Consider the following 22,867-nt stretch of genomic DNA (forward strand, 5'->3'; position numbering starts at 1 on the left):
ATTGATAGTTGTCTATGTATTTCATACATTATCTGTTCAGCATAGTGCTGATTGCTGAATTAAAAAATTGAAGTTGTCTTTCTTTTTGCGTACAGCACGAGTTGCGGCTGGTTCTTGAGTGAAATCCTCAACCAGCTGAAGAAAAATGACTGAAACTTTGAAATTAAGAGGTACCCTCTGCGGTCACAATGGATGGGTTACCCAAATTGCTACCAATCCTAAATGCCCTGATATGATTTTGTCATCTTCTCGTGGTAAGTTAAATTTTTGAGTTGTTCGTAATATTTTATATCCATTTGGATCTCTTAGAAAATATAATTAAAGTAGTTTAATTTATTTATTAAACGAGCTCAACTCTTATATGAGCATGATTTTAAGTATATTTGTTTATTTCTTACTATTATGATGAATAAATCTTTGCCACGCGATTCATGAGCGGCAAGCGGATATGGGGCTGAATAAACTTATCGCAATAAAGTACAATTACTTACTTTTAATTCAAGTATACTAATTTTGACGTAATACTATTCCAGACAAAACTCTCATTGTATGGAAACTGACAAGGGACGAAACTAACTACGGCATTCCACAAAAGCGTCTCTACGGCCACTCTCACTTCATTTCCGACGTTGTTCTATCAAGTGATGGAAACTACGCCCTCTCCGGTTCTTGGGACAAGACCCTGCGTCTTTGGGATCTTGCTGTCGGCAAAACCACTAGGCGTTTCGAAGACCATACTAAGGTGTGACAGAACTAATAATTTGTTAGGTTAAGTGCCGATGCGCGGCAGAAGATAAGTGTCTTGAGCCTTTGCGAGGCAGAAGAAAAAGTGTCTTGAGCCTATGCGAGGCAGAAGAATAAAGTATAAGTGCTTTACCAAGCATTTGTGCCTGTTTGATCGAGAGATGTGAATAGAGTAGCAGGTGTAAGTAATTAGCATATGTTTAAATACATGCTTAGTGATACTGTGTTTCAAGAGTATGTAGTACCATTACTTGTTTATTAACATGTTTTTCTCCATTTAGGATGTTCTCTCAGTGGCGTTCTCAGTGGACAACCGTCAAATCGTCTCTGGATCCCGCGACAAGACCATCAAGTTGTGGAACACCCTTGCTGAGTGCAAGTACACCATCCAGGATGATGGCCACAGTGACTGGGTATCCTGCGTCAGATTCTCCCCCAACCATGCCAACCCTATTATTGTGTCTGCTGGATGGGACCGTACCGTTAAGGTAAGCTAGCTATTACTGAACTCATACTTATATGATAATATTAACATGTTTACTACTATTTAAAAGTAATATCAAATTGTATTGTATTTTTGGTAATCTGTACAACTTATTTCAAGTCTTATTTCTTACCTTTTCCTATAGGTATGGCACTTGACTAACTGCAAGTTGAAGATCAACCACCTCGGTCACTCTGGATACTTGAACACAGTCACCGTCTCCCCTGATGGTTCCCTCTGTGCATCTGGTGGCAAGGACATGAAGGCCATGCTCTGGGACCTGAACGACGGCAAGCACCTCCACACTCTGGACCACAATGACATCATCACAGCATTGTGCTTCTCACCGAACAGATATTGGCTCTGTGCTGCGTTCGGACCATCCATCAAAATCTGGGTAAGACATATTTTCTTATGCTCTTCCTTTACTAAAGAAATGTTAAAAAAGATGTATAGTCAAATGTATATTTTCTTTAAATTAATGTATAAATTGTTCTCTCTTAGGACCTGGAAAGCAAGGAAATGGTTGAAGAACTCAAACCAGAGATCATCAACGAGAACCGCTCCAAATCTGACCCACCCCAGTGTCTGTCCCTTGCCTGGTCTACTGACGGTCAAACCCTCTTCGCTGGTTATACCGACAACATCATCAGAGTCTGGCAGGTTTCAGTCTCCACACGATAATGTGTATAAACTACTGATTTCATTTATTTTTGTTCTCTACGTGTAACAAGTATAAAAATAAATGGAATTACCATTTTATCTTCGTTTTAATTGTGATCTCCTTGACGTAAGTTTAGATGTAAGATATTCAAATGAATGTCGTGTATATTTATTTAAATAAAAAGGTTAAGTGATTATGATATATTCTTTGATTCCTATCTCAAAAAAACATCACAGTATGAAAAATAGAACAACTGAGCCTATGTACTATGGGCATTGTAACTATACAATTACTTTTAGTAAAGAAGCTTATGAAATATACAAGGTGGAAATTTTCAATGTGACCAGAGAGTCACTAAACAATTTATCAGTTAAATAAGTACCTAGTAAATACATGTCTGATCTATATTTTATAAAGCTGAAGAGTGTTTGAACATGCTAATCTCAAAACTACTGGTCCGATTTGAAAAATTCTGTATTAGGAAGTTTATAATAGGTAATTATCATTAATTTTAATTGTTAACACAATAGTGTGAGACATGCACATTTGGATTTTCCACATTTTATAGGTAGGTATGTAGTTAAACTAATGCACTTATACATATTGATGTGTGCAAGATACATAATTCACACTACATACTACTTGAATAGGTACTAGGATTTGCAAATGTTTTCTGTTGTTACTTAGGTACTTATACCTAATTGAGGTAAAATGAACAACCAAGTTAATAAAGAAAATTATAACAAACTCAACTTTCAGGCATTTATACCACGGAACAGTAATTTAAAATGTATTAACATTTTAGAGATACATATTATTATTTTATACTACTTTTTATTAGTGAGTCCCTATCAATCAGTACAAATCAAATGGAAAAGAATTCAAGCTTATAAATAAGACAACAATATTGAATGAAATAAATATATTCAAAATATAATACGGACTTAACAATTATTTAAATTACGAAGCACCATTCCCAATAAAAGAGTCATAAATAATTATCTTCTACACAATACAAAAGTGCACAATTATTTCCCATCCATTATCTGTATAAATTATACCTACATCCATAATAAATATTCCAATAAAAACTTAATAGTTAATACATATTATTACTACATAAAAAAATACACAATGGTGTATACAGATAACGATCTGTACATTTTACTTTGGTTTTCCATTTTCATTTAATAAGTGATCACTATCATTTAAAATTATTGGACCATCACCCACTTTTGTGTATATAACATATTTTATAAGATCATTGCCTGAAGGTTGAATTTTCGAATTTTTCAAGAATTCTATATTTTCCAATGTTGGACAAGGCAAACCTTTCACAAAATCTTTGTTTGACGATGATGGGAAGAAATGATTGATCAAAGATAATACTTTTGGCACTTCATCTTCAAGAAGGTATAGGCATGCAGTTGGACCAGCATCAAAGGTGTATGCAACTTTTGGTGAACCACACATTTCATTATAAAAATGAACAATTTGAATGATTTTGTGTGATGTGTCTGTTAAATAAACACATGGTGGATATGCAGAAAGGCAAGTTGCATGAAATTCATTACTGTCTTTCATAGTTAATTCTGCAAAAGTTGTAAAATCTTTTTGCTTAATAGCGTCACAAATTTTTTCTACTCGTGAAGGCACTGTAACCTCTACGCGATGTTTAATGAATTCCGATGTTTCAGCTGTTATTTTCATTCCAGTTGATGAACTTATATGCTTTTTAGTATCTGCCACAACAAGGACTAAAACTCTCATTTCTGACCAGTGCTGTGAGTCGACAACTTGTTTAGCTACACTATCACTGCCATCAGGTTTCGTACCTGCATGCCAACGCACAAATCCACCATATATACTTCTGCATGCACTTCCGGATCCAAGGCGTGCAAGTTCGCTTAAATCAGCCTTAACTTTGTATAGTTTTGCCAGTGCAGTAACTAGACACGCGTATCCTGCGGCAGAAGATGCCAAACCCGCTGCAGTAGGGAAATTATTCTCAGAACAAATATGAACTTTCCATTGTAGGAAATCTTTCTCTACACTTTGTTGTTCAGTTGCTATACTCCTTATTTTGATTAAACAGTTTTGCAGCCGTTCATTTTTAACTGATTCTTCAACACCGTTAAGCCAAATTCTGTCTTCAACAAAATCAGGTCGAGCGCATACAGAAGTTTTAGCACACATAACTTTCGTATCCAAAGTAGCGCTTACGGAATCATTTAACGGAATTATCAATTTTTCGTTACGTTTTCCCCAATACTTTATAACAGCAATATTAACTGGAGCTTTAACACTTATAATATCACTCATTATAATTCAAAATTTAATAAAATCGTTTAAAAATTTGTATTGCCGCGTTTTTCAGCAACGAGTAACGACGTCAGAAGATAACGACAGCTCAGAGCAAAGCAAAACCACCAGTCGTACTAGATAAGTAACTTGAGTCTTGACAAGTGATAATTTCTGATTTCTATTTTCTGAATTGAAGTTGGTTATACGTGAGTTAAACTGACATTGACAACCAAATAAAACTCGAACGATTTTTTTATTCATGACCATCGGTTGTTGTACAGTGCGCTCCATGTGCGCTCTAAAACGTACGATTCTCGTACGTATCGTCTCGTACGTAAAAGTGTACGAGAATTTTGTTATTCTTGAATCTCATAAAGAAACTCAGATTAAGAGTAGTAGCTATTACAAATCTTGTAACCTGTGCTTGTAACGATACGGAGATTTCTCGTACATCTGGCAAGTGGCAACCCTGGGTTCGATACGCCACAGTCAACGGTCGTCCAGGGACGATCGATTACCTATCGAATTAGAATCGTTAATCGGTTTGGAACGCACCGCAGTCGACGTGCAAGTGCACTGAACTTAAACAGCCACCGACTACTGACATTATTAATAATAATAATAATGTCTGGAAAAATGTTGGCAAAAAGTGCAGATAACTTTTCCCGCCCATAAAAACAGACAAATAATACATTGAATCTTGAAGAATAATGAATTTTGCTACAACAATATATGCACACGATCTAAGAAAAACTAATGCTAACAGAAAATACCTTGTAAAATAAATACTAACGTTACAATAGAAAATTTTTGCGAAAATTTAAATTATTCAGAAAAAGTAGGCAAATATGTTGGCATATTTCGCGGTATATATTTCCTTGATTACGACCAAAATTTATAATATAAAATGTAGAAGAAAATAAGGTAGGCTATCAACATAATATCTGATACAGTTATCATCCATACTTAATATTATAAATGCGAAAGTAACTCTGTCTGTCTGTTACTCAATCACGACTAAACTACTGAACCAATTTGCATGAAATTTGGTATGGAGATATTTTGATACCAGAAAAAGGACATAAGCTACTTTTTATCCCGGAAAAACGACGCAATCCCGGAAATCCCACGGGGAACGGGAACTATGCGGATTTTCTATGACTGCGCGGGCGAAGCCGCGGGTGGAAACCTAGTAATACAATATATTGAATGCTGGAAACTAGATGCAATATTATATTTTTATTAGGTATTTTTAATGTATTTCGACCTTAGATTTCGACTGTTAATTTCATAAATTTTGAGACTCGATTCTCGACCACCACTACTATACAGTGTTGTCATATTTCAAAATGTACAATTTTTAAGTTTTAGAACATCAGCGCTGCCATTTTCATTTTGTGGCACGGTTTTATATAGCGGTGGTCTTTGCTATTATCGAATGTTACTGGTTTTGCTCATTAAAGAGACAACATATTATAAATATAGTTATCTATTGGTGAAATTCAAATAAGTTAAAGTTATGTGTTAATACCGAGTAATTGTTGACTTCCTTGAGTGGAACGGGTAAGTACGCCTTGTACCAATATTTCACTTTACTAGGCCGCTTACTTTATATATTTTATTGAAAATTTAATAGCGACATATAGAAAATGTATGATACCAAGTTTTCATAAGTGTTTTTCACAGAACACGAGTTTTATATCACTTATGTCTAATAAGTTAAGAAATGGGCGTAGTAATTGGTAGCAACAATCATAATATCGTCACCCGCTCCGTATAAGCTTTAATGATTATGTTCCTTATTTGCTGTGAATGCATTTTAAAATCTGACTTTAAGAAAAAATAACTAACAAAACTTTCATTTTTATCAGTACCTACAATATTGCTAAACTTTACTTACATACCTACCCATATTATGTATGTAAATAAAAACTAATAATTTAAATTTCCCATCATATAAGTTATCAGTCGTTTTAAAATTTTCAGGAGCTGTATTTATAATTTTAATAATATCTTAGTTGTTGCTGCAAGTTAAAATATCTGCGATCTATGTAACAATATTCTGCATGCAAATACTTAAATTTATCATATTATTGAATTCATGTATATGAGTGTTAATCACTTGTTGTCTCTATTACTGTACTGCAAAATAAGAATTATTCACCTGATTTAAGTGAAAATGGAACAAACAGACCGTAAAATATTTTAATCACTCATATTCATAATAATATTTACTAGACCTGCTCTCCGCAATAATAAGCCTATGTTTCGTGGTAACAACGTAACTTTTTAATAATAACAATGTTTTCCTCCTTTAAACTAGTGTAAGTACATAATATTATTTCCGGATAATAGAAGTATAAATTGTTAGAAGTTTGTTAATGTTCAAAACTTATATGTAGAAACTATAAAACCATTGACCAGCTTATTCGCAGAACTATTCTGTAGGTACCAAAAATTGTAGATAAAATAATTTCATGGATTATTAATTTATTGTACTCTTTTTTTAACAATTGTGGTATTACTTTAGCATGTATGCTTTCATGTGTTTATACTATATTATTATGAATAATGTGACTAACAACTATAAAATGTATTTTTAATTGGTAAATAACAATGAAACAACTTAGCAAAGATATGTTTGTAGGTTTTACATATATGGTAGTAGGTATGTTTATTGTTGGGTCAATGGATCTGTTGATTTTGAAGTATGGATACCTACATGATTTCTCTAACGGCACATTAACATCAAATGAACATAGAGCTAGAGCTCGAGTAAGAGCATTCATTCATATAAAAAGCAATTCTTGTTGCTTGTGTCCCTGTACAGGGGTTCACAAATACCTAGATTGACTATAATATTATTCATGTAAAAGTTTCTATGTTCAGATGTTTTGTTATGAAACTCATTAAAATTGATTACTAAATTTTAACACACATTGAGATAATCCCCATTGAATCTAATTAGTAGGTAAGCTTGAGTTCCTTAGAAAGCATGTACTGCTTTCTAAGTATATGTGATTTCCCTAAAACCCAAAAAAGTTGCTAATCCTTAATGCCCTAAGTGCCATGCTATAAGTTATAAAATTCTCATATCACTGTGTTTGTAGTTAACCTCTTCCAAAGCAGAGTGATGTGATTGTTACAATTTTTTATGTAGGCATATTCAGTAGGTATGAAAAAATATAGTATTTTTGTATATGCGTTAAGAGGGTCTTGGTAGAAGAACATTTGCCAGGTCAGGTTTATTATGTGTGGATAGTCGTTAATTAAACACTTGATTGCTTAAATACAGACTGTAGATTGTCCTATAACATAGTGTGATTATATATTATACACACATACATATCTGGTACTATTCACACTTATTAGTCACTACATACTACAATAATTATTATGAAAATTACATTTTGAGTATTCTTCCAATATATTGAAACAAATCTTTCAATGTAGCTTACCAATTAGCGCAATAATGCACCCCTAAATATGCAATCGGAAGAGCTATATTGCCCCACATGATGACGTTTCGGCGTATCGTGCACGCACGCAGAGAAAACATGTCGTATAAAAATGATATTAACAACTACCGTGAACAAAATGCGATTATAAGCGTCGTATGTGTGCAATAAATTGTAGAAGCGTGTTACATACTGCCTTGGAATACCGAAGATTTTTTATCGGCTTAAACCTAGCTTACATTATAATCTATCCGAATAAGGTATTTGAGTAAGGAGATGAACAATGGTTTAACACTTCATTTTAGTATTATCGATGATTAACGTAACTAATATTATAAAAAATAATTACGAAGTTAGAAAGTATCAGAAAAAATTGCTCATTTCCGCATTTACGTAAATTCCTCAAGTTATGTGTAGCCGGGGCTTCTCCATTCAGCGATGGGCGAGATCCTACTGAAATTTATTTCATGGTCATACATTTTAAAGAACATCAATTTCACTCAATGGACAGGAATTACGGTTGCCTATGCGCGTTTTATTGCGATCATATGAGCTGAATTAACTAACTTATTATTGAGAAGAAATAATTTGGAATTAACCTACTTACCGTTTCTTGAAATAAATTAATAGGTATAGATTATAGAACATATTATATTATGTGTCAAGTTATATATTATACTATGCAGAATGAACAACGATTTTCGGTAAGCCTTAATGCATGTTTCAATGTTTTGACAAACAGGCGATTCCTATCTTTGAACACTTAGCATTCAGAAGGGGTAAAATCTGTATTCACCCTAAGCATTAAGTTGTGCGAGCAAACCACTCTGGGCCCTTCTAACATCTATTATTTGCTTGTAAGTTGTAGTCAAGTAGGTATAAAGACTACGTGACTGGGACTGACGCGAAATGACTCAATGCTACTGATAAGCCGAAATATAAAACAGGGCAATTAAATACAAGACAATTAGTATTTAATGTGAGTATTTTTATATGAATCTAATTGTCTCTTAACATTTAGAAGTGGTCTCCTCTAAAGGTCTGAAGCTGATTTTCATGAATTTTAGCAGGGATAAAGAAGAAACGTAGATATTTTCACAGATTAAACAAAATGCGTTCAAAAACCTAAATAAACAAAGACGAGGACAAAAAAAAATAACAATAGATTTTGGTAGTATTGAATTGACATCTAATTCTTTATTACTTCCGTTTACGTTTTGTATCAATAATTATGTAATTTCTACTTTCTTTTGGTCTCGTAACACCGTAAAAGACGAAAGCTGTTAGGGATTTACGGCAATATTAATATTAATGAAAATATTTGCATTATTCATTGATTTGTAAGTTTACTTCCGCTTAAAATTAATTTTGTAATATCACCTGATGTAAGTTCTTTGATACATGTGTTAAATGGTTCATAGACTGGCAGCAACCGTAATAAAATTATATTTACTGTGTCTATAAAGACAAAGAGGTCAAAGGTCGTGTTACTGTGTTATAGCCAGCACTTAGCCCCGTTCATAAGTTTCCTCTACGTTTATAGAAGGAAAAAAACGTTATGGTGGAATGGTGTTCTAAATATGTATTATGTTCGTAGGAAGCATTTTATATAACAAGACCATACAGCATACCATAAATCTCAAATTAAAACATTGTTTACTTGGCGTTTGTATCGTCATCTTATATAGAAAAGTCGATGACATCACTGCATATAATGTCAGGGTTGGGTACATATTAAAAATATTGTAATTATTATTTATATAAAATTTGATTACATATTGGTGAATGCAGGATAAATGCGTCAAACTGTTACGATAAATATCGCATTAGATATTATTTTTAGTACACGGACGAAAATAGAATAACAATATGTCTACAATTGTATAATACAAACCTTGACATTTGACATTACTGTTACATTCAATTCTTTGGTTATCTGGCTTTTAGACCTATATTGTATTAGTATCTTTATAAATTGTTTGGAATCTATGTATTGTGCTAAACTGTTATGGTACATATTACATTAAAAAATGTTGTTAAGCATGAAACTTTTGAAGAATCCTAACTCTCCAGTAAATATAAGTCTTCTACCATACAAACATTACATCAAAAATATTTATTTTTTGCATTATATGTGTATTTTATGTGTCATTGACCGCATTATTAGTTAACACGATCGCCAACGTGTTGAATTACGAGATTATCTTATCAAAAGCAGGATGGAAGCGTTTGTGAGTTGCATATAAATAGGTATTAATTTACGTTCATAACTCATATTTTTATTTATTAAGAGTAATTTTAATTATAATGAATAGTGTAGGCGCTGCACCTCGCATTCTGTAGCTCTAAAAGGACGCATCGGGTTGAGTGGTATGTCGAAACTTGTTTGCCTATAAATAGGAATTTCCCACATAAATTATTCGTCTCTGGTTTTCTTAAAATTCCAGAATTAAAGACGCGACGGCTTTTACGTGTAAGCAAATAGCTTACATAGGTAAACGTGCTTCGATTCGGGTGTATATTATGCAAATTTTATGATAACTGCACAACAAGTTATTGCAATGTGAAGTACTTATTTTTATCTTTATGAGAATTGAAATAATTCGATCTTTGTTTATAGGCTACAGCACACTTAATACTGGCTGTGTCGCGTATTTTCACTCGCGAAGGAACCTGCAGGCAAAAGCAAATACATATTTTTTCAAGGCTATTAAACCGAGTGTTTATTTGAGACTTACAGTGTAAAATATATTTGATTTGTTTACTTAATGCATACCTCTGGGCTCTGGCTATATAAAGTGGCACTGAAAAATTGCTAGCGACAGCCCTGCCTTCTTAGTTATTCACGGAATCTGAAATTTGTTACACTATCTGGGCAAATTCATCGCAAGTCTGGTGATGGTGATACGTTTAGAAGAAATTGAAAATGTAATCATAGTGCAATACATATAATATGTAGTTGTACCTTTTAGCAAATATTCGACCCTCTTGTTTGCAAATAGTTAAAATATAAAAGGTGTTAGTTAACAAACTTCTTTATATTAATTAATATAATTTATATCAAGTCATATTTTAAAAAGTTTCTCTGACATGACAAGCTTCCTGATTTATGTCCTCAATTACTTTCGCAGATACCATAGTGTCTCCCACGTTGCATAATTCGCTGCATTGCGTCACTAGCTCTCGGTTTAGAGATTTATTAGTTAGCAGTTTAGATACCGGTTTAGTTAGTTAGTTTTATTTTTTAGCAACTGTGTAAGTGTAACGTACGTAACTCGACTGTATTCCTTCTTCTCCAAATATATTATATTGCTTACTAGTTTAACGCCCGCGGCTTCGCCCGCTTTGTTTAAAACCTAATAAATTATATACTCAAACCTTCCTCTTGAATCACTCTATCTATTAAAAAAAAACGCATCAAAATCCGTTGCGTAGTTTTAAAGATTTAAGCATACAAAGGGACATAGGGACAGAAAAAGCGACTTTGTTAACCGACTTCAAAAAAAAGGAGGAGGTTATCAATTCGGCCGGTATATTTTTTTTTTTTTTTTTTTTTTATGTATGTACACCGATTACTCCGAGGTTTCTGAACCGATTTACGTGATTCTTTTTTTGTTCGATGCGGGATGGTGTCGAATTGGTCCCATAAAAATTTTATTCGGCTAGGCCTAGTAGTTTTTATTTTATGAGCATTTTTGTCTGTACTCGATGACTTAATTTCAATGTAGCAAGTAACTTTGATTCACTTCCCGGTAACCGATTGAGCTGAAATTTTGTATACGAATGTAAATTGGATAGCGATGAAACATTATCATGACATGGAGCTGATCTGATGATGGAATCGGAAGGTGGCCATAGGAACTCAGTAATATATTGACTCAACTTTATCGAGTTTGGGCTCGTTTGATTCGTGTTGAAAAATACACTAAAAAGTATTAAATAAAAATAACTGCGTTAAAAACAACCGACTTCAAAAACGGAAAAGTAAGAAATAAAAAAGATTTGATATTATTAATTACTACATATTATTTTTATGTGCTATTTATTAAATAGGTTTGAAGTCGGTGCCAAACACTAAGCACTTAGTATTAAGCCCATGCACCGACATCAAACCTTTTTAGTAAATAGCACATAAAAATAATATGTAGTAATTAATAATATCAAATCTTTTTTATTTCTTACTTTTCCGTTTTTGAAGTCGGTTGTTTTTAACGCAGTTATTTTTATTTTATACTATGTAGTGAAGTGGTATCTCAACAGTGCTGTAACTGTTTGAGTATTCTAATACAGGAAAATAGCATTGAAATATTGTGGGATTTTAATAATAATTCAAACCGAATAAATTGATAAAACACCCGCTTGAACAATCGTCAAATTATACCCTTTTCGCAATAAAAAGGATATCCACACGGCCACGGGCAAATGACCTTTGTCGCGGTAGTATTGAACGTCTATAAAATATTTCACCCCGACGGATACTGCGCGTTCTGTATTTTATAATTGGGTCAGGAAGCTATTGTGAACGTCGCCTGTTTTCGAAAAGCCACAAGTCACAAGTGTTCCGTGATATTCGCGTTAACTCGCCAATTTATTGTAATTGCACGGTAGCAATTAACGGATCGTGTAGTCGCTGCTTATGCTAATTAGACCCCGCCAACCACGATGGTTCCTGTATAAATCTCATTACGTATTCCGTTTCAATGCCTTCCTCATTTTGAAGTTAGTGCCCTGTATGATTTACATTTTACAATAATATAAACAACTGTTAATAATGGATAAGGTTACTAATATCGTGCAGTTATAATATTATTATCAAGTAGTGAATGATTCATGAAATTTAGCGCAATTTATAATTAGGAAAATATGTACTTGCGTCACAGTTTAATCAATTATTATTTAAAGTTATAATTTAATTTACAGCGAAAAAGTATTGGGTGGTATTAATCCAGCAATCTCATCGAAAACTCTAATTCAAACTTACATGTATTTATAAATAAAAAGTTGGCTAATCAATAAATATGTTCATATTCGAGTTGTATAACTAATATAAAACGAAATAAGAAACTGCTTTCTAAACGTATTATTCGACAAAACTCCATCAAAGTAATCAAATGAATGTAAAGATAAAACTTTATCAACTGATCTACTACTGCAGTAGAGTATGATATTGATATCATTAAGAGTCCATTATCTCTAATTCAATAACATCGTAATTATACGTAATACATACAGGGTGTCCCAAAAAGTAGTGATGAACGGAAGCTGGGAGGTAGAGGACCTAGAGGGCTATCCGAATCACCCCCATGTATGTTATGCGATTTTTCGTATTTTCGGAGTTATGACGTTTTTTTCAATTTTCCACCTATCGCCGAGTACGATGATATTTTCACTCATGGTGACGTCAATTATTGCGCTAGATGCTTAATTTTTTTTGTGTGCTAAGCTGAAAGATAAGCCAATTCAGTATGGTAACATTTTCTATCGTTAGATCTTCGAATGGAATAAAAAAAAGAATTAAATGCCAAGAAAGATAAAATTACCCAGTATGTTCACAACTTCAAGGGCCCATAAAAAATAAAATCACATAAAAAAAATTTTCCATTTGGCTTTTAAAAACTTGCTCTGTTTATCAGGTAGCTACCCTAAAAATTTCATTTAATTATTCAAAAGGCTTCTATCGAAAAATTGAAATCTAAATGTGGTAAGTGAAAAAATTTTATCAACATGATGATCATTATAACCAAATTAAAACCAATAAATAGGTGTTTAATTAGCAGAAATTTTTAAAATGACCCCGCTGTTGCTCAATGTAAGTGCGACATCACCGTAAAAAGTTGTCTTTTAAATGTCTGAATGCCCTTTTATCATTTTTAATGGTTTCTTCTGCTACTATGAATTTCCGGGTTATTTCGTCCAAATTGTGGCATTCTCTCAAGTAGCCGAGGTCTTTTTAGTATCCCCATTGAAATAAATCAATGGGATTTAGGTCGAGGGACCGTGGAGGCCAGGCTTTTAGGTAGGCGTCACCGGCGCATGCGCAGGCTGCAACGACCAATCCATCATTCAGGGTATCTTTGCCCCTTAGCCTGGCCTCCACGGTTCTCGGACATAAACCTCATTTTTTTTTCGCGGGGATACTGCAAAGACGAGAGACTGCCACAATTTGGACGAAATAACCCGAAAATTCATAGTAGCAAAAGAAACTATTAAAAATGATAAAAGGGCATTCAGACATTTAAAAGACAACTTTTTACGGTGATGTCGGACTTACATTAAGCAACAGCGGGGTCAATTTAAAAAATTCTGGTAATTAAACACCTTGTTATTGGTTTTAATTTGTTTTTATTAATCATCATGTTAATTCAATTTTTGCACTTACCACATTTAGATTTCAATTTTTCGATTGAAGCCTTCTGAATATTAAATTGAAATTTTCAGGGTAGTTACCTGATAGATTGAGCAAGTTTTTAAAAGCAAAACGGAAAACTTTTTTTATGTGATTTTATTTTTTTACGGGCCCTTGAAGTGGTGAACATACTGGGTAATTTTATCTTTCTTGGCATTTAATTCTTTTTTTTATTCCATTCAAAGGTCTGACGATAGTAAATGTTACCATACTGAATTGGCCTATCTTTCAGCTTAGCACACAAAAAAAAATCAAGCATCTAGCGCAATAATTGACGTCACCATGAGTGAAAATATCATCGTACTCGGCGATAGGTGAAAAATTGAAAAAAACGTCATAACTCCGAAAATACGAAAAATCGCATAACATACATGGGGATGATTCGGATAGCCCTTTAGGTCCTCTACCTCCCAGCTTCCGTTCATCACTACTTTTTGGGACACCCTGTATATTATTTCAACTTTATGAACCATGTCAAAAAAAATCATGTTCTTAATTATAATAGTAAAGGTACAAAAAATTCGTCTCTTTTATAATCCCTTACATAATATATAACATGTACCAGTAATATCTTCGCTTTTATAATAACTATTTCCAAACTCTACTTATCAGTTTAAATAATTTATTATTGACTCAGAGTGTGAAATCTGTTTAAAATAAAATTATAAGAATGCATTTTATGTTAGCTCGCTGCAATGTTTCATCCCCTGTGACCTTTTCATAGTTACAGCCTACAAGGGATGAAATGCAAATACGAGATGTGAGAGATTAAAATTGCTTTCGACTTGTCAAGTGAGTGTGCTAATTCCGCTCATCATAATTCTCAATGGTTTTATGCCTATGATTTTCAATGTATGTTATTTTTATAACGCTCGCGCTATGCTAGTATAATAACAATCCAGGATATAACGCTAAAGGCTAGGATGTTTCCGCGTTTTTTATTTTTCTTTAATTATAATTCTTATCATCTAAAAACAATAAATAGGCTGTCTGCCTATAACACAGCTCGGTGTGACGTGGTCGAAATCATATATTAATATATTTTCGGTATAAAAAGTTTGTGTGTTTTCTACACCAAATAGTTGTATTTTCGCCAACGAAATAAAAGTAACCTATTTGTGTATAATGTGGCTCTTTTTATTCCAGTAATGTCCATCGCTAATCGGTAGCGGGTAGCGCGGTCGCGATGCCGCTGCCGAAGCGCTGCGTGGAGCCGGTGCACGTGTCGCGCGGTACTGTGCCCGAGCGCCTGGCGGTGCCGTCCGAGTTGGAGGCGGTCACTAACGGCACCCTCGCTAATACTGTCAGGTGAGTTGAGTCTTGATGGAAGTATGCCGTGGCTTTTGCAGTGGGCAGGTGGAGAAGATGAAGTATTCACTGCCCGTTTTTGTTTACTATCGCTTCGCGTTTATAGTACATACTTCAAAGCATCTAAATCCTGATATTACCCTACATTTTAAATGCTTACATTTAAATTTCTGTAATATTCCGGAATTTAAGAAATATAAAGACGAATATATAAATTTGTTCAAATACAATCTTCCACGTTACAGGCAATTATCATCCCTCTCCAAACATGCGGAAGACATGTTCGGCGAGCTCACGCGCGAGGCGACCGGCCTGGCGGAGCGCACCAACGTGCTGCAAGCGCGGATAGACAGACTCGCCATCAAGGTGACGCAGTTGGATTCTGGAGTTGAGGAGGGTACGATAAAATGTAAACATTTATGATATCAGTATTTCAGTATGGTACTTCATGAGATAAATAGCGGGGAGTGTTCCTAAGACACAAAACCGAACTTTAACAGCTTCGCACTAAGGACATTTTGTAGTATGTCATGTCTATGTTTTAAATTATAAACATTTATAAATGTTTCATTCATAACTTGATTTCAGAACTTTTCACAAATACAATCTAAATTGTTTCTTTCTACTTATTTCCAGTGTCCCTCCAAGACATACAAATGCGGAAGGCGTTCCGTTCGTCGAGAACGTTCCAGCAGCAATTATTCTCGCGTACCACAATGCCGTCGGCCATGTTGGCGACGTACGCCCGCTGCGACCGGCCGCCGCCGTTAGAAAGGCTCAACGAGTTTAGAGATGACGGCCGCGATGCGAGAAAGTTCTATACAGACCCAGATTACTTCTTCGAACTGTGGCGAAGGGAGATGTTGCAAGATACGGAGAGGATTCAGCATGATAGGGGGAAGAAGGTGTGTAGTTTTGTTGCTTGATATTGAGTTGATACGTTTTAAATGTACCCGATATAAGGGATCACATAGATATCGGTGGTAAATGTTAAAAATATGTTATGACGTATCAAAAGTGCTTCTAGAAGAAGTCTAATTGAATAAATAAATTTTTGAGTTTGAGTTTATCATATAAAAAATTTTGATAATATTGGATCAGCCAGTACAGCATTTAGTAATGTTTGTATAAAAAGCATTAGAAAGATTATTTTTGATGTTGATATAGTGTAAATAATACTGTGAAATAATTTAATTTCATCAATCCAGTATGATAAAAGCACTTGAAAAAAATTTTATTATCTCATCAGGCAAACGATTTATTTATACGTAATTTGCTCATATGAATATGTGAAATCTAACCACATAATATTTATTGGATGACTTCCGTATCTCGCCTCAATGTCATAAAGAAGCTGTATAAATTAAAGTAGCATTGGCTAAGTAATCAATGATATTACTTAGCCCATGCTAATAAAGCCAGACTTCGTATTCATATTGAGTCGTATAACCTCAATACATGCAAATTTCAACCCTAATTCATAGTAATAAAGCGCATTATCCAGGTGCGTCAGCCACGAAATAGCAACCCAGATGATCGTGTTTTATTGCAACCCTATATTCTATACCCATAGCAATAAAGCACATAATCCAGGTGCAGCTAAAACGCAGAGGAGCGAGGCTTCGTAATAATCAGCTTCACATTTGAATTCGCACCCTATCACGATAGTAATAGAGCACAATATCTAGGTGGACGTGTTTTATTGCAACATGTATGCAAAATTCAACCTTATTCCTATACTAATAGAGTACATTATCCAGGTGCGCCAGCCACGCAGCGGAAACGCGAAGGAACGAGGCTTCATAAAAATCTGCAGTTTTATTACAACATGCATCCGAATCCCAACCTTAATGCCATACTAATAGAGTTCAATTTCCAGGTGCGCCAGCCACGCAGCGGCAACGCGGAGGAACGAGGCTTCATATTAATCTGCAGTTTTATTGCAACATTTTTTTTTATGTCAGAGCAAGCAAAGGAGCAGGTGGGCCACCTGATGTTAAGTGGTCACCACCGCCCATAAACACTTGTAACACAAGGAGTGTTACAGGTGTTTTGCCGGTCTTTAATGGACAAATAAGCTCTTTTCTTGAAGGCCCCAATGTCGATTTATAGTTTTTATCTATAATTTTATTTTAATTTATTTATTTTATACATGTATCCGAATCCCAACCTTAATACCGTACTAATAGAGTTGAATTTCCAGGTGCGCCAGCCACGCAGCGGCAACGCGGAGGGGCGCGGCGCGAGGCGCGTGCGCGTGCCGCACTCCACGCGCGACCGCCAGAAGGCGGAGGTGGTGAACCGCGGCGAGCACATCATGGCGCCCACGCAGCTGCGCCGCTACAACATCGAGCCGCAGTACCGCCCCGACGCGCTGTACCAAGGTGAGATTTTTAATAATAATATAATAAAATATTTTCTTGAACAATTCTAGGATTTTAGGAGTAGAAGAAATGTGTTGAAATTGTATTTCTTTGCATGTAAGAAATTGTAAGTGTAATTTTAAAATGACAATATATAAAAATTGATCTATTTTAGCGATATTATGTGATTACTTATGTTTATTTCATGTCTTAATAATTTATGTACAGAATAGTACAATTTTGTACGTAAATTATTATTAAGACACGAAATAAACATAAACACTAATAAACATATTTTTATTACATTTCTAAATAAGGTATTTCTATTTTAGCGACTACAGTTACGGATGGCGGTTATCGTACGCCACAAAATAGGCCGCCGTCATCGCAACCTGCAAGACCTAATTCTATTGAAATTGAGAACCAACAGAATAGGCCATCAAGACTCACTGGAAATGGACATGGTATGTAATTTTCTTATTTATGTATAACTTTGCTTGTGATAGTGGTATTTGCTTCTAGTATAAACCTAAATAAAAAAATTGTTCATATTACGATAAAAATGCATAGCATAATACATAGCATACATAACAGGTCGATAGTGAATTTTTAAAAAACTTTACAAGTATTAAACCTCTCCTTATCATTATAGTTTTGTCTTTCCTAACTGTGCTTACACTTTACATATCTAAAGTATTTTTAAGCTATTGCATAGTAGCTTCTATCGCGGGCCTTGAGCGCAGGGACCGAATCGAGAAATTCCGTAACGAAAAAACTTCACGCTCCCCACTCCGACGGGCGGAGGTGTGGCTTGAAGGCATAGCATGCAATAGCTTTACCGCGGCAGACCGCGAGTGCCACACGTCGTTTTTTAAAACTTGTTTTGTGTCGTGACGTGTCTATAACACTATATAATTGGCACTTGTCAGTGGTGAACGACGAGAGCCCGTACGGGGGGGTGGAGCCGATATACGGCGGCAGTCTGGCAGGCACGCCGCGGCGCGCGCGGCCGTCGGTGCCGCCGCCCGCCCCGCCCGCGCCCCCCGCGCCGCCCGCGCCCGCGCACGACGAGCCGCACCACACGCCTACTAGGTAACACTCATCTTAATATAATATATAAATCTCGTGTCACAATGTTTGTCCTCAATGGACTCCTAAACCACTTAACCGATTATAATAAAATTCGCACACCATGTGCAGTTCGATCCAACTTGAGAGATAGGATAGTTTAAATCTCAAATCGTTTTAGAGAAAGCGGGCGAAGCCGCGGGCGGTAAGCTAGTCTATGATAAAAGTTTCTCTTCGCCTTCCGTCTTCGCCCGCCTTGTCAAAATAAACATTCACGGGAAGGAGAGCAGTAATAAGTAGCCTATAATTATATCCAGGCAAAAAAAATATATAAAACACCGATGCGACGTGGATGAATAAACGCAATTTTTCACTTATAAATCAAAATTTTACAAAAAAAAATCCACATTATACAACTAGCAATGCGTGTAAATCCACGGGGTTTTACACGCATTGCTCCGCTGCTGTTTGTCTTAGCGTGATGATATATAGCCTATAGCCTTCCTAGATAAATGGGCTATCTAACACCTAATAGTTCAGGATACATCGCCCATTTTTGCAAGTGACTACTATCAAGCTGATTTTCCGTTTGTAGCTTTATTTTGATGAGACACCGAATAATTTCGTGTACGAAACTCTCGATTGTGGTAGCTAACAGAGAAAACAAGGATAATTTTTTTTGATTTGATGGTTCTCAAATATTTATTACGCAATTTGTAGGACAATATGTCTGTTGAATTATATAAACATTAACTAAGTGAAATCATAAAAATCAGCTTGTTAGTAATCATTTATGATGACCTCGTTATCGATACACTTTGGAAAGGGGGACTCTTTGAACAAACCATAGATTTTGTAGGACAAATATTTTTTCGAATAATTTAGGTAATTATCTTGAGATTGAACAAAAAAAAATTCACTCAGTTAGTAATAAATATTTGAGAACCATCAAATCAAAAATTTTTATCCTTGTTATCTGTGTTAGCTACCACAATCGAGACTTTCGTACACGAAATTATTGGGCGTCTCATCAAAATAAAGCTACAAACGGAAAATTAGCTTGATAGTAGTCACTTGCAAAAATGGGCGATGTATCCTGAACTATAAATAATTTTTCAAATCGGACCAGTATTTCCTGAGTTTATCGCGTTCAAAAAAACAAACAAACAAACTCTTCACCTTTATAATATTAGTATAGATTCTCATATAGACTCACTTTAGCGTAATATGTTCTCTTTCTTTCTTTTTCTCTCTGTTTCTTTTGAAAATATTTGTCAAAAAGTAAGAAAAATTTTCAAAAAATGTATGCAAGTGGTGAAATCGACCATTATTATTAAAATTAAAAACTTATATTCTAAATAAATAATGTGTGTCGCAGATCGAGCCTGCCACCGCCGCCGCCGCCGCCGGACAGCGCGTCGCCGCCGCCCGTGAACGGCACGTCGCCGCCGCACCGCACCGCGCTAGATGCGCACCTGGATCACATGCACGCTGTTATAGGTACGTACTATAATAATAAGACATCAAATCAAGTCAAAAATTCGTTATTGTACATGATATACACAAGTACAATAAAGAGCTAGCGCGCAAGAGCAACTTTTGTCTCCGCAACTATTTTGTCTCTCCCCTCAATTCTATGGGGAGTTGCGTCGCTACGTGCGCTCACTTTCTTACTAGCCCTTAGAGTTGATGGGAGAGACAAAATAGTTGCAGATATAAAAGTTGCTCTTGTTCGCGTTGTGCGCTAGCTCTCAGAATACACAATTTGTTTTAAACAGGCAGTCTTATCGCTAAGATAAGACTTGAATGTTTATACATATTATGTATCTCTTATTTTTCTACTCATACAGTAGACTATATTGTTGGGTAATTATATATTTGTTCATTTGACTCGTGAGTAGCATATAAAATATTATTATTAATATACTTATTGATTTATTAATAACTTTACTTTTATATTTTTTGCATTTTATTAACATATTTTAAAAATGCTATTCAAATTGTAAAATTGATAATCATAAATTCAAATTATTTTGTTATAATCTTCACTATGTATTATATGTATATTGTATAACCAGTTAGAACTTACAATATTTGTAAGTCAGGTACATACATACAAATACATGTTTACTCATTATTACGTACCAGGTATGATGTCAAACGAGGAGAGCCGCGCGCCGACCCCGCCCCCCGCGCCCCTACTCCCCCCCGCACCGCCCGCACCCCCGCCACCCGAGGACCGACCGCGTCCGCCTTCCCCCGCGTCTCTGCTGCGAGGGGCCTCAGCACTCAAGCCGACGGTGGTCGACCACCACCCGGCCCCGGATCCGAGGTCCGATCTGCTGAAGGCTATACGGGAAGGTAATTAGGATTTTCTGTTTAAAATATGTATATGTACAATATGATTGTTTAATGTAAACAAATTCGAATCATCGTGGCGATTTAGCTTTGTGATATTTATGTTAAAGCATTGATCAATTCTTCTTCATTCATGCACACCTTCTAGTACTTAGTATATTTAAATTTATCTAATGTGAATATTATCATCATTGTAGGTCTCAAAGCACTTGCTGACAAATTATATGCTGAATTATTTGATTTGTAACATAATATTTAACATATTTTGCTTAGTAGTTCAAAATTACTGTCAAGTTCCAAGAGCCTAAATATTTCTGTCATCGCAGGTATAAAGCTGCGCAAAGTGGAGAAGCGTTGCGAAGACAACGTGGGCAAGTACGACACGCTGCGCGGCGCGCCCGCGCTGCACGATGTAGCGTCGATCCTCGCGCGGCGCGTCGCCGTCGAGCAGAGCGACTCGGAGGACGACGACTCCGACCTCGACGACTCGGACGAGTGGACCGACTGCCGCGCGTGACGTTGCGCCTCCCCGCGCCTCGCGGCCCCCCTCCCCTACCCGGACAACACACACAGTGATAACAAAACTGATAACGACAAAGTGACTAGTGAATTCGAAACGCAAAAGATCGAAGTGAAATGTGAAAAAAGTGAACCACCCAAAATTAACTCGTTCAAAAATGACGCCCCCGAAAAAGTGACGTCCCCCAGGAACGAAGTTGCCGTGCCGATCAGGAAGAGCAGCCTCAAAAAGGTGCCGCCGCCTATTGATTGCGACGTCTCTCCGCCGCAAGAACCTCTGCCTTCCCCTCCGAAAAATATAGTCGATATGCCTAAAAATGAATTGCCGTCGAAAGTTAAATGTTTTCCGCCCGCTAAAGAAATTGCCAAAAAGTATTCGCCACCTAAAAATAATTCGCCTCCGCAATCCAATTCGCCTTCTAAAGTTAGTTCGCCTCCTAAACATAGTTCTCCTCCTAAAAATAACTCGCCTATTAATAAAGAAGTTTTATCACCGCCTCTGAGAAGTAATGTCGCGTCCCCGCCCTGGGGAAAAGTTTCTCCTCTGAAAAAAGAAATGAATTCTCCTTCCCCAGTTAGTAGTTACACTAGTTCACCACCTAGCAGTATCTTGAAGTTAAATAAAAATGATTCACAAAATGAAGAAAATATTGTCCCTTCTAAAATCAAAAGAGATTCTGTCACTGCAAAGGATATACCTAAAACCGATAAACTATCGTTACCAAATAATATCACTGACAAAATTATAAATTGTGAAGCAAATACTAACAAAGTAGAAGATACCAATGGAGACAAATCGTCTAAAAATGAAGAATCAAATGGTGTTGGTGATAAAATAAAAATATTCGAAAAAGCTGCTGAAGATGCTAGTGTCAATGCAGGTAAATTGTCTCGACCTGGTTCAGTTCGAGGTAGGGCGCGTATTGATAGATTGGGCTCCGATAGCAAGGAGGATTTACCACCTCCCGCCACTCCATTCAAAGATAACATCTTCTTTGAAATGGGTAATACAGATAAGAATGCAAATGAAAAACCAGGAAATTCAAAAGGACTTGAAAGACAACAAAGTCTAACCAAAGGTTCAATAAGCATGGCGAAATGGCAGTGTAACAACAGCAATTCAGTTGAAGAGAAAATCAAAAAACCTGAGCCACAAAAGATCATCAAACCTGAGTTTAAACCTATGCCCTC

The 22,867-nt window shown here is 35.7% G+C and overlaps 3 protein-coding genes across 3 annotated transcripts; 2 read left to right on the top strand and 1 right to left on the bottom strand.

Annotated features, from left to right (window-relative positions):
• The first annotated feature begins 59 nt into the window (after positions 1–59).
• On the top strand, positions 60–1,988 carry LOC123697754 (guanine nucleotide-binding protein subunit beta-like protein). The gene is made up of 5 exons (XM_045644293.1): positions 60–254; positions 534–742; positions 1,026–1,232; positions 1,374–1,625; positions 1,733–1,988. Exons 1-5 carry the CDS (start codon positions 146–148, stop codon positions 1,910–1,912), a joined length of 957 nt encoding a protein of 318 aa, XP_045500249.1. The 5' UTR covers positions 60–145; the 3' UTR covers positions 1,913–1,988.
• An 830-nt stretch (positions 1,989–2,818) lies between these two features.
• On the bottom strand, positions 2,819–4,332 carry LOC123697756 (diphosphomevalonate decarboxylase). The gene has a single exon (XM_045644295.1). The coding sequence runs from the start codon at positions 4,212–4,214 to the stop codon at positions 3,057–3,059; it is 1,158 nt and encodes a 385-aa protein (XP_045500251.1). The 5' UTR covers positions 4,215–4,332; the 3' UTR covers positions 2,819–3,056.
• A 1,251-nt stretch (positions 4,333–5,583) lies between these two features.
• On the top strand, positions 5,584–21,679 carry LOC123697757 (wiskott-Aldrich syndrome protein family member 3). The gene is given in 10 exon segments (XM_045644296.1): positions 5,584–5,759; positions 15,207–15,368; positions 15,614–15,765; positions 16,005–16,273; positions 17,572–17,752; positions 18,064–18,195; positions 18,661–18,856; positions 20,178–20,299; positions 20,948–21,160; positions 21,484–21,679. Coding segments are annotated over 9 exon segments (1,578 nt in total). The 5' UTR covers positions 5,584–5,759; positions 15,207–15,246; the 3' UTR covers positions 21,675–21,679.
• Positions 21,680–22,867: the final 1,188 nt, after the last annotated feature.

This window comes from Colias croceus, chromosome 15 (genome assembly GCF_905220415.1).
Source record: "Colias croceus chromosome 15, ilColCroc2.1".
In the NCBI taxonomy this organism is placed as follows: Eukaryota; Metazoa; Arthropoda; class Insecta; order Lepidoptera; family Pieridae; genus Colias; species Colias croceus.

Excerpts from the sequence above, each read along its gene's own strand:
- LOC123697756 (XM_045644295.1), bottom strand. The coding sequence starts at position 4,214 with ATGAGTGATATTATAAGTGTTAAAGCTCCAGTTAATATTGCTGTTATA.
- LOC123697754 (XM_045644293.1), top strand. The coding sequence starts at position 146 with ATGACTGAAACTTTGAAATTAAGAGGTACCCTCTGCGGTCACAATGGA. Across the intron at positions 255-533 it reads GATTTTGTCATCTTCTCGTG|ACAAAACTCTCATTGTATGG; the intron begins GTAAGTTAAATT and ends ATACTATTCCAG. Across the intron at positions 743-1,025 it reads GTTTCGAAGACCATACTAAG|GATGTTCTCTCAGTGGCGTT; the intron begins GTGTGACAGAAC and ends TTCTCCATTTAG.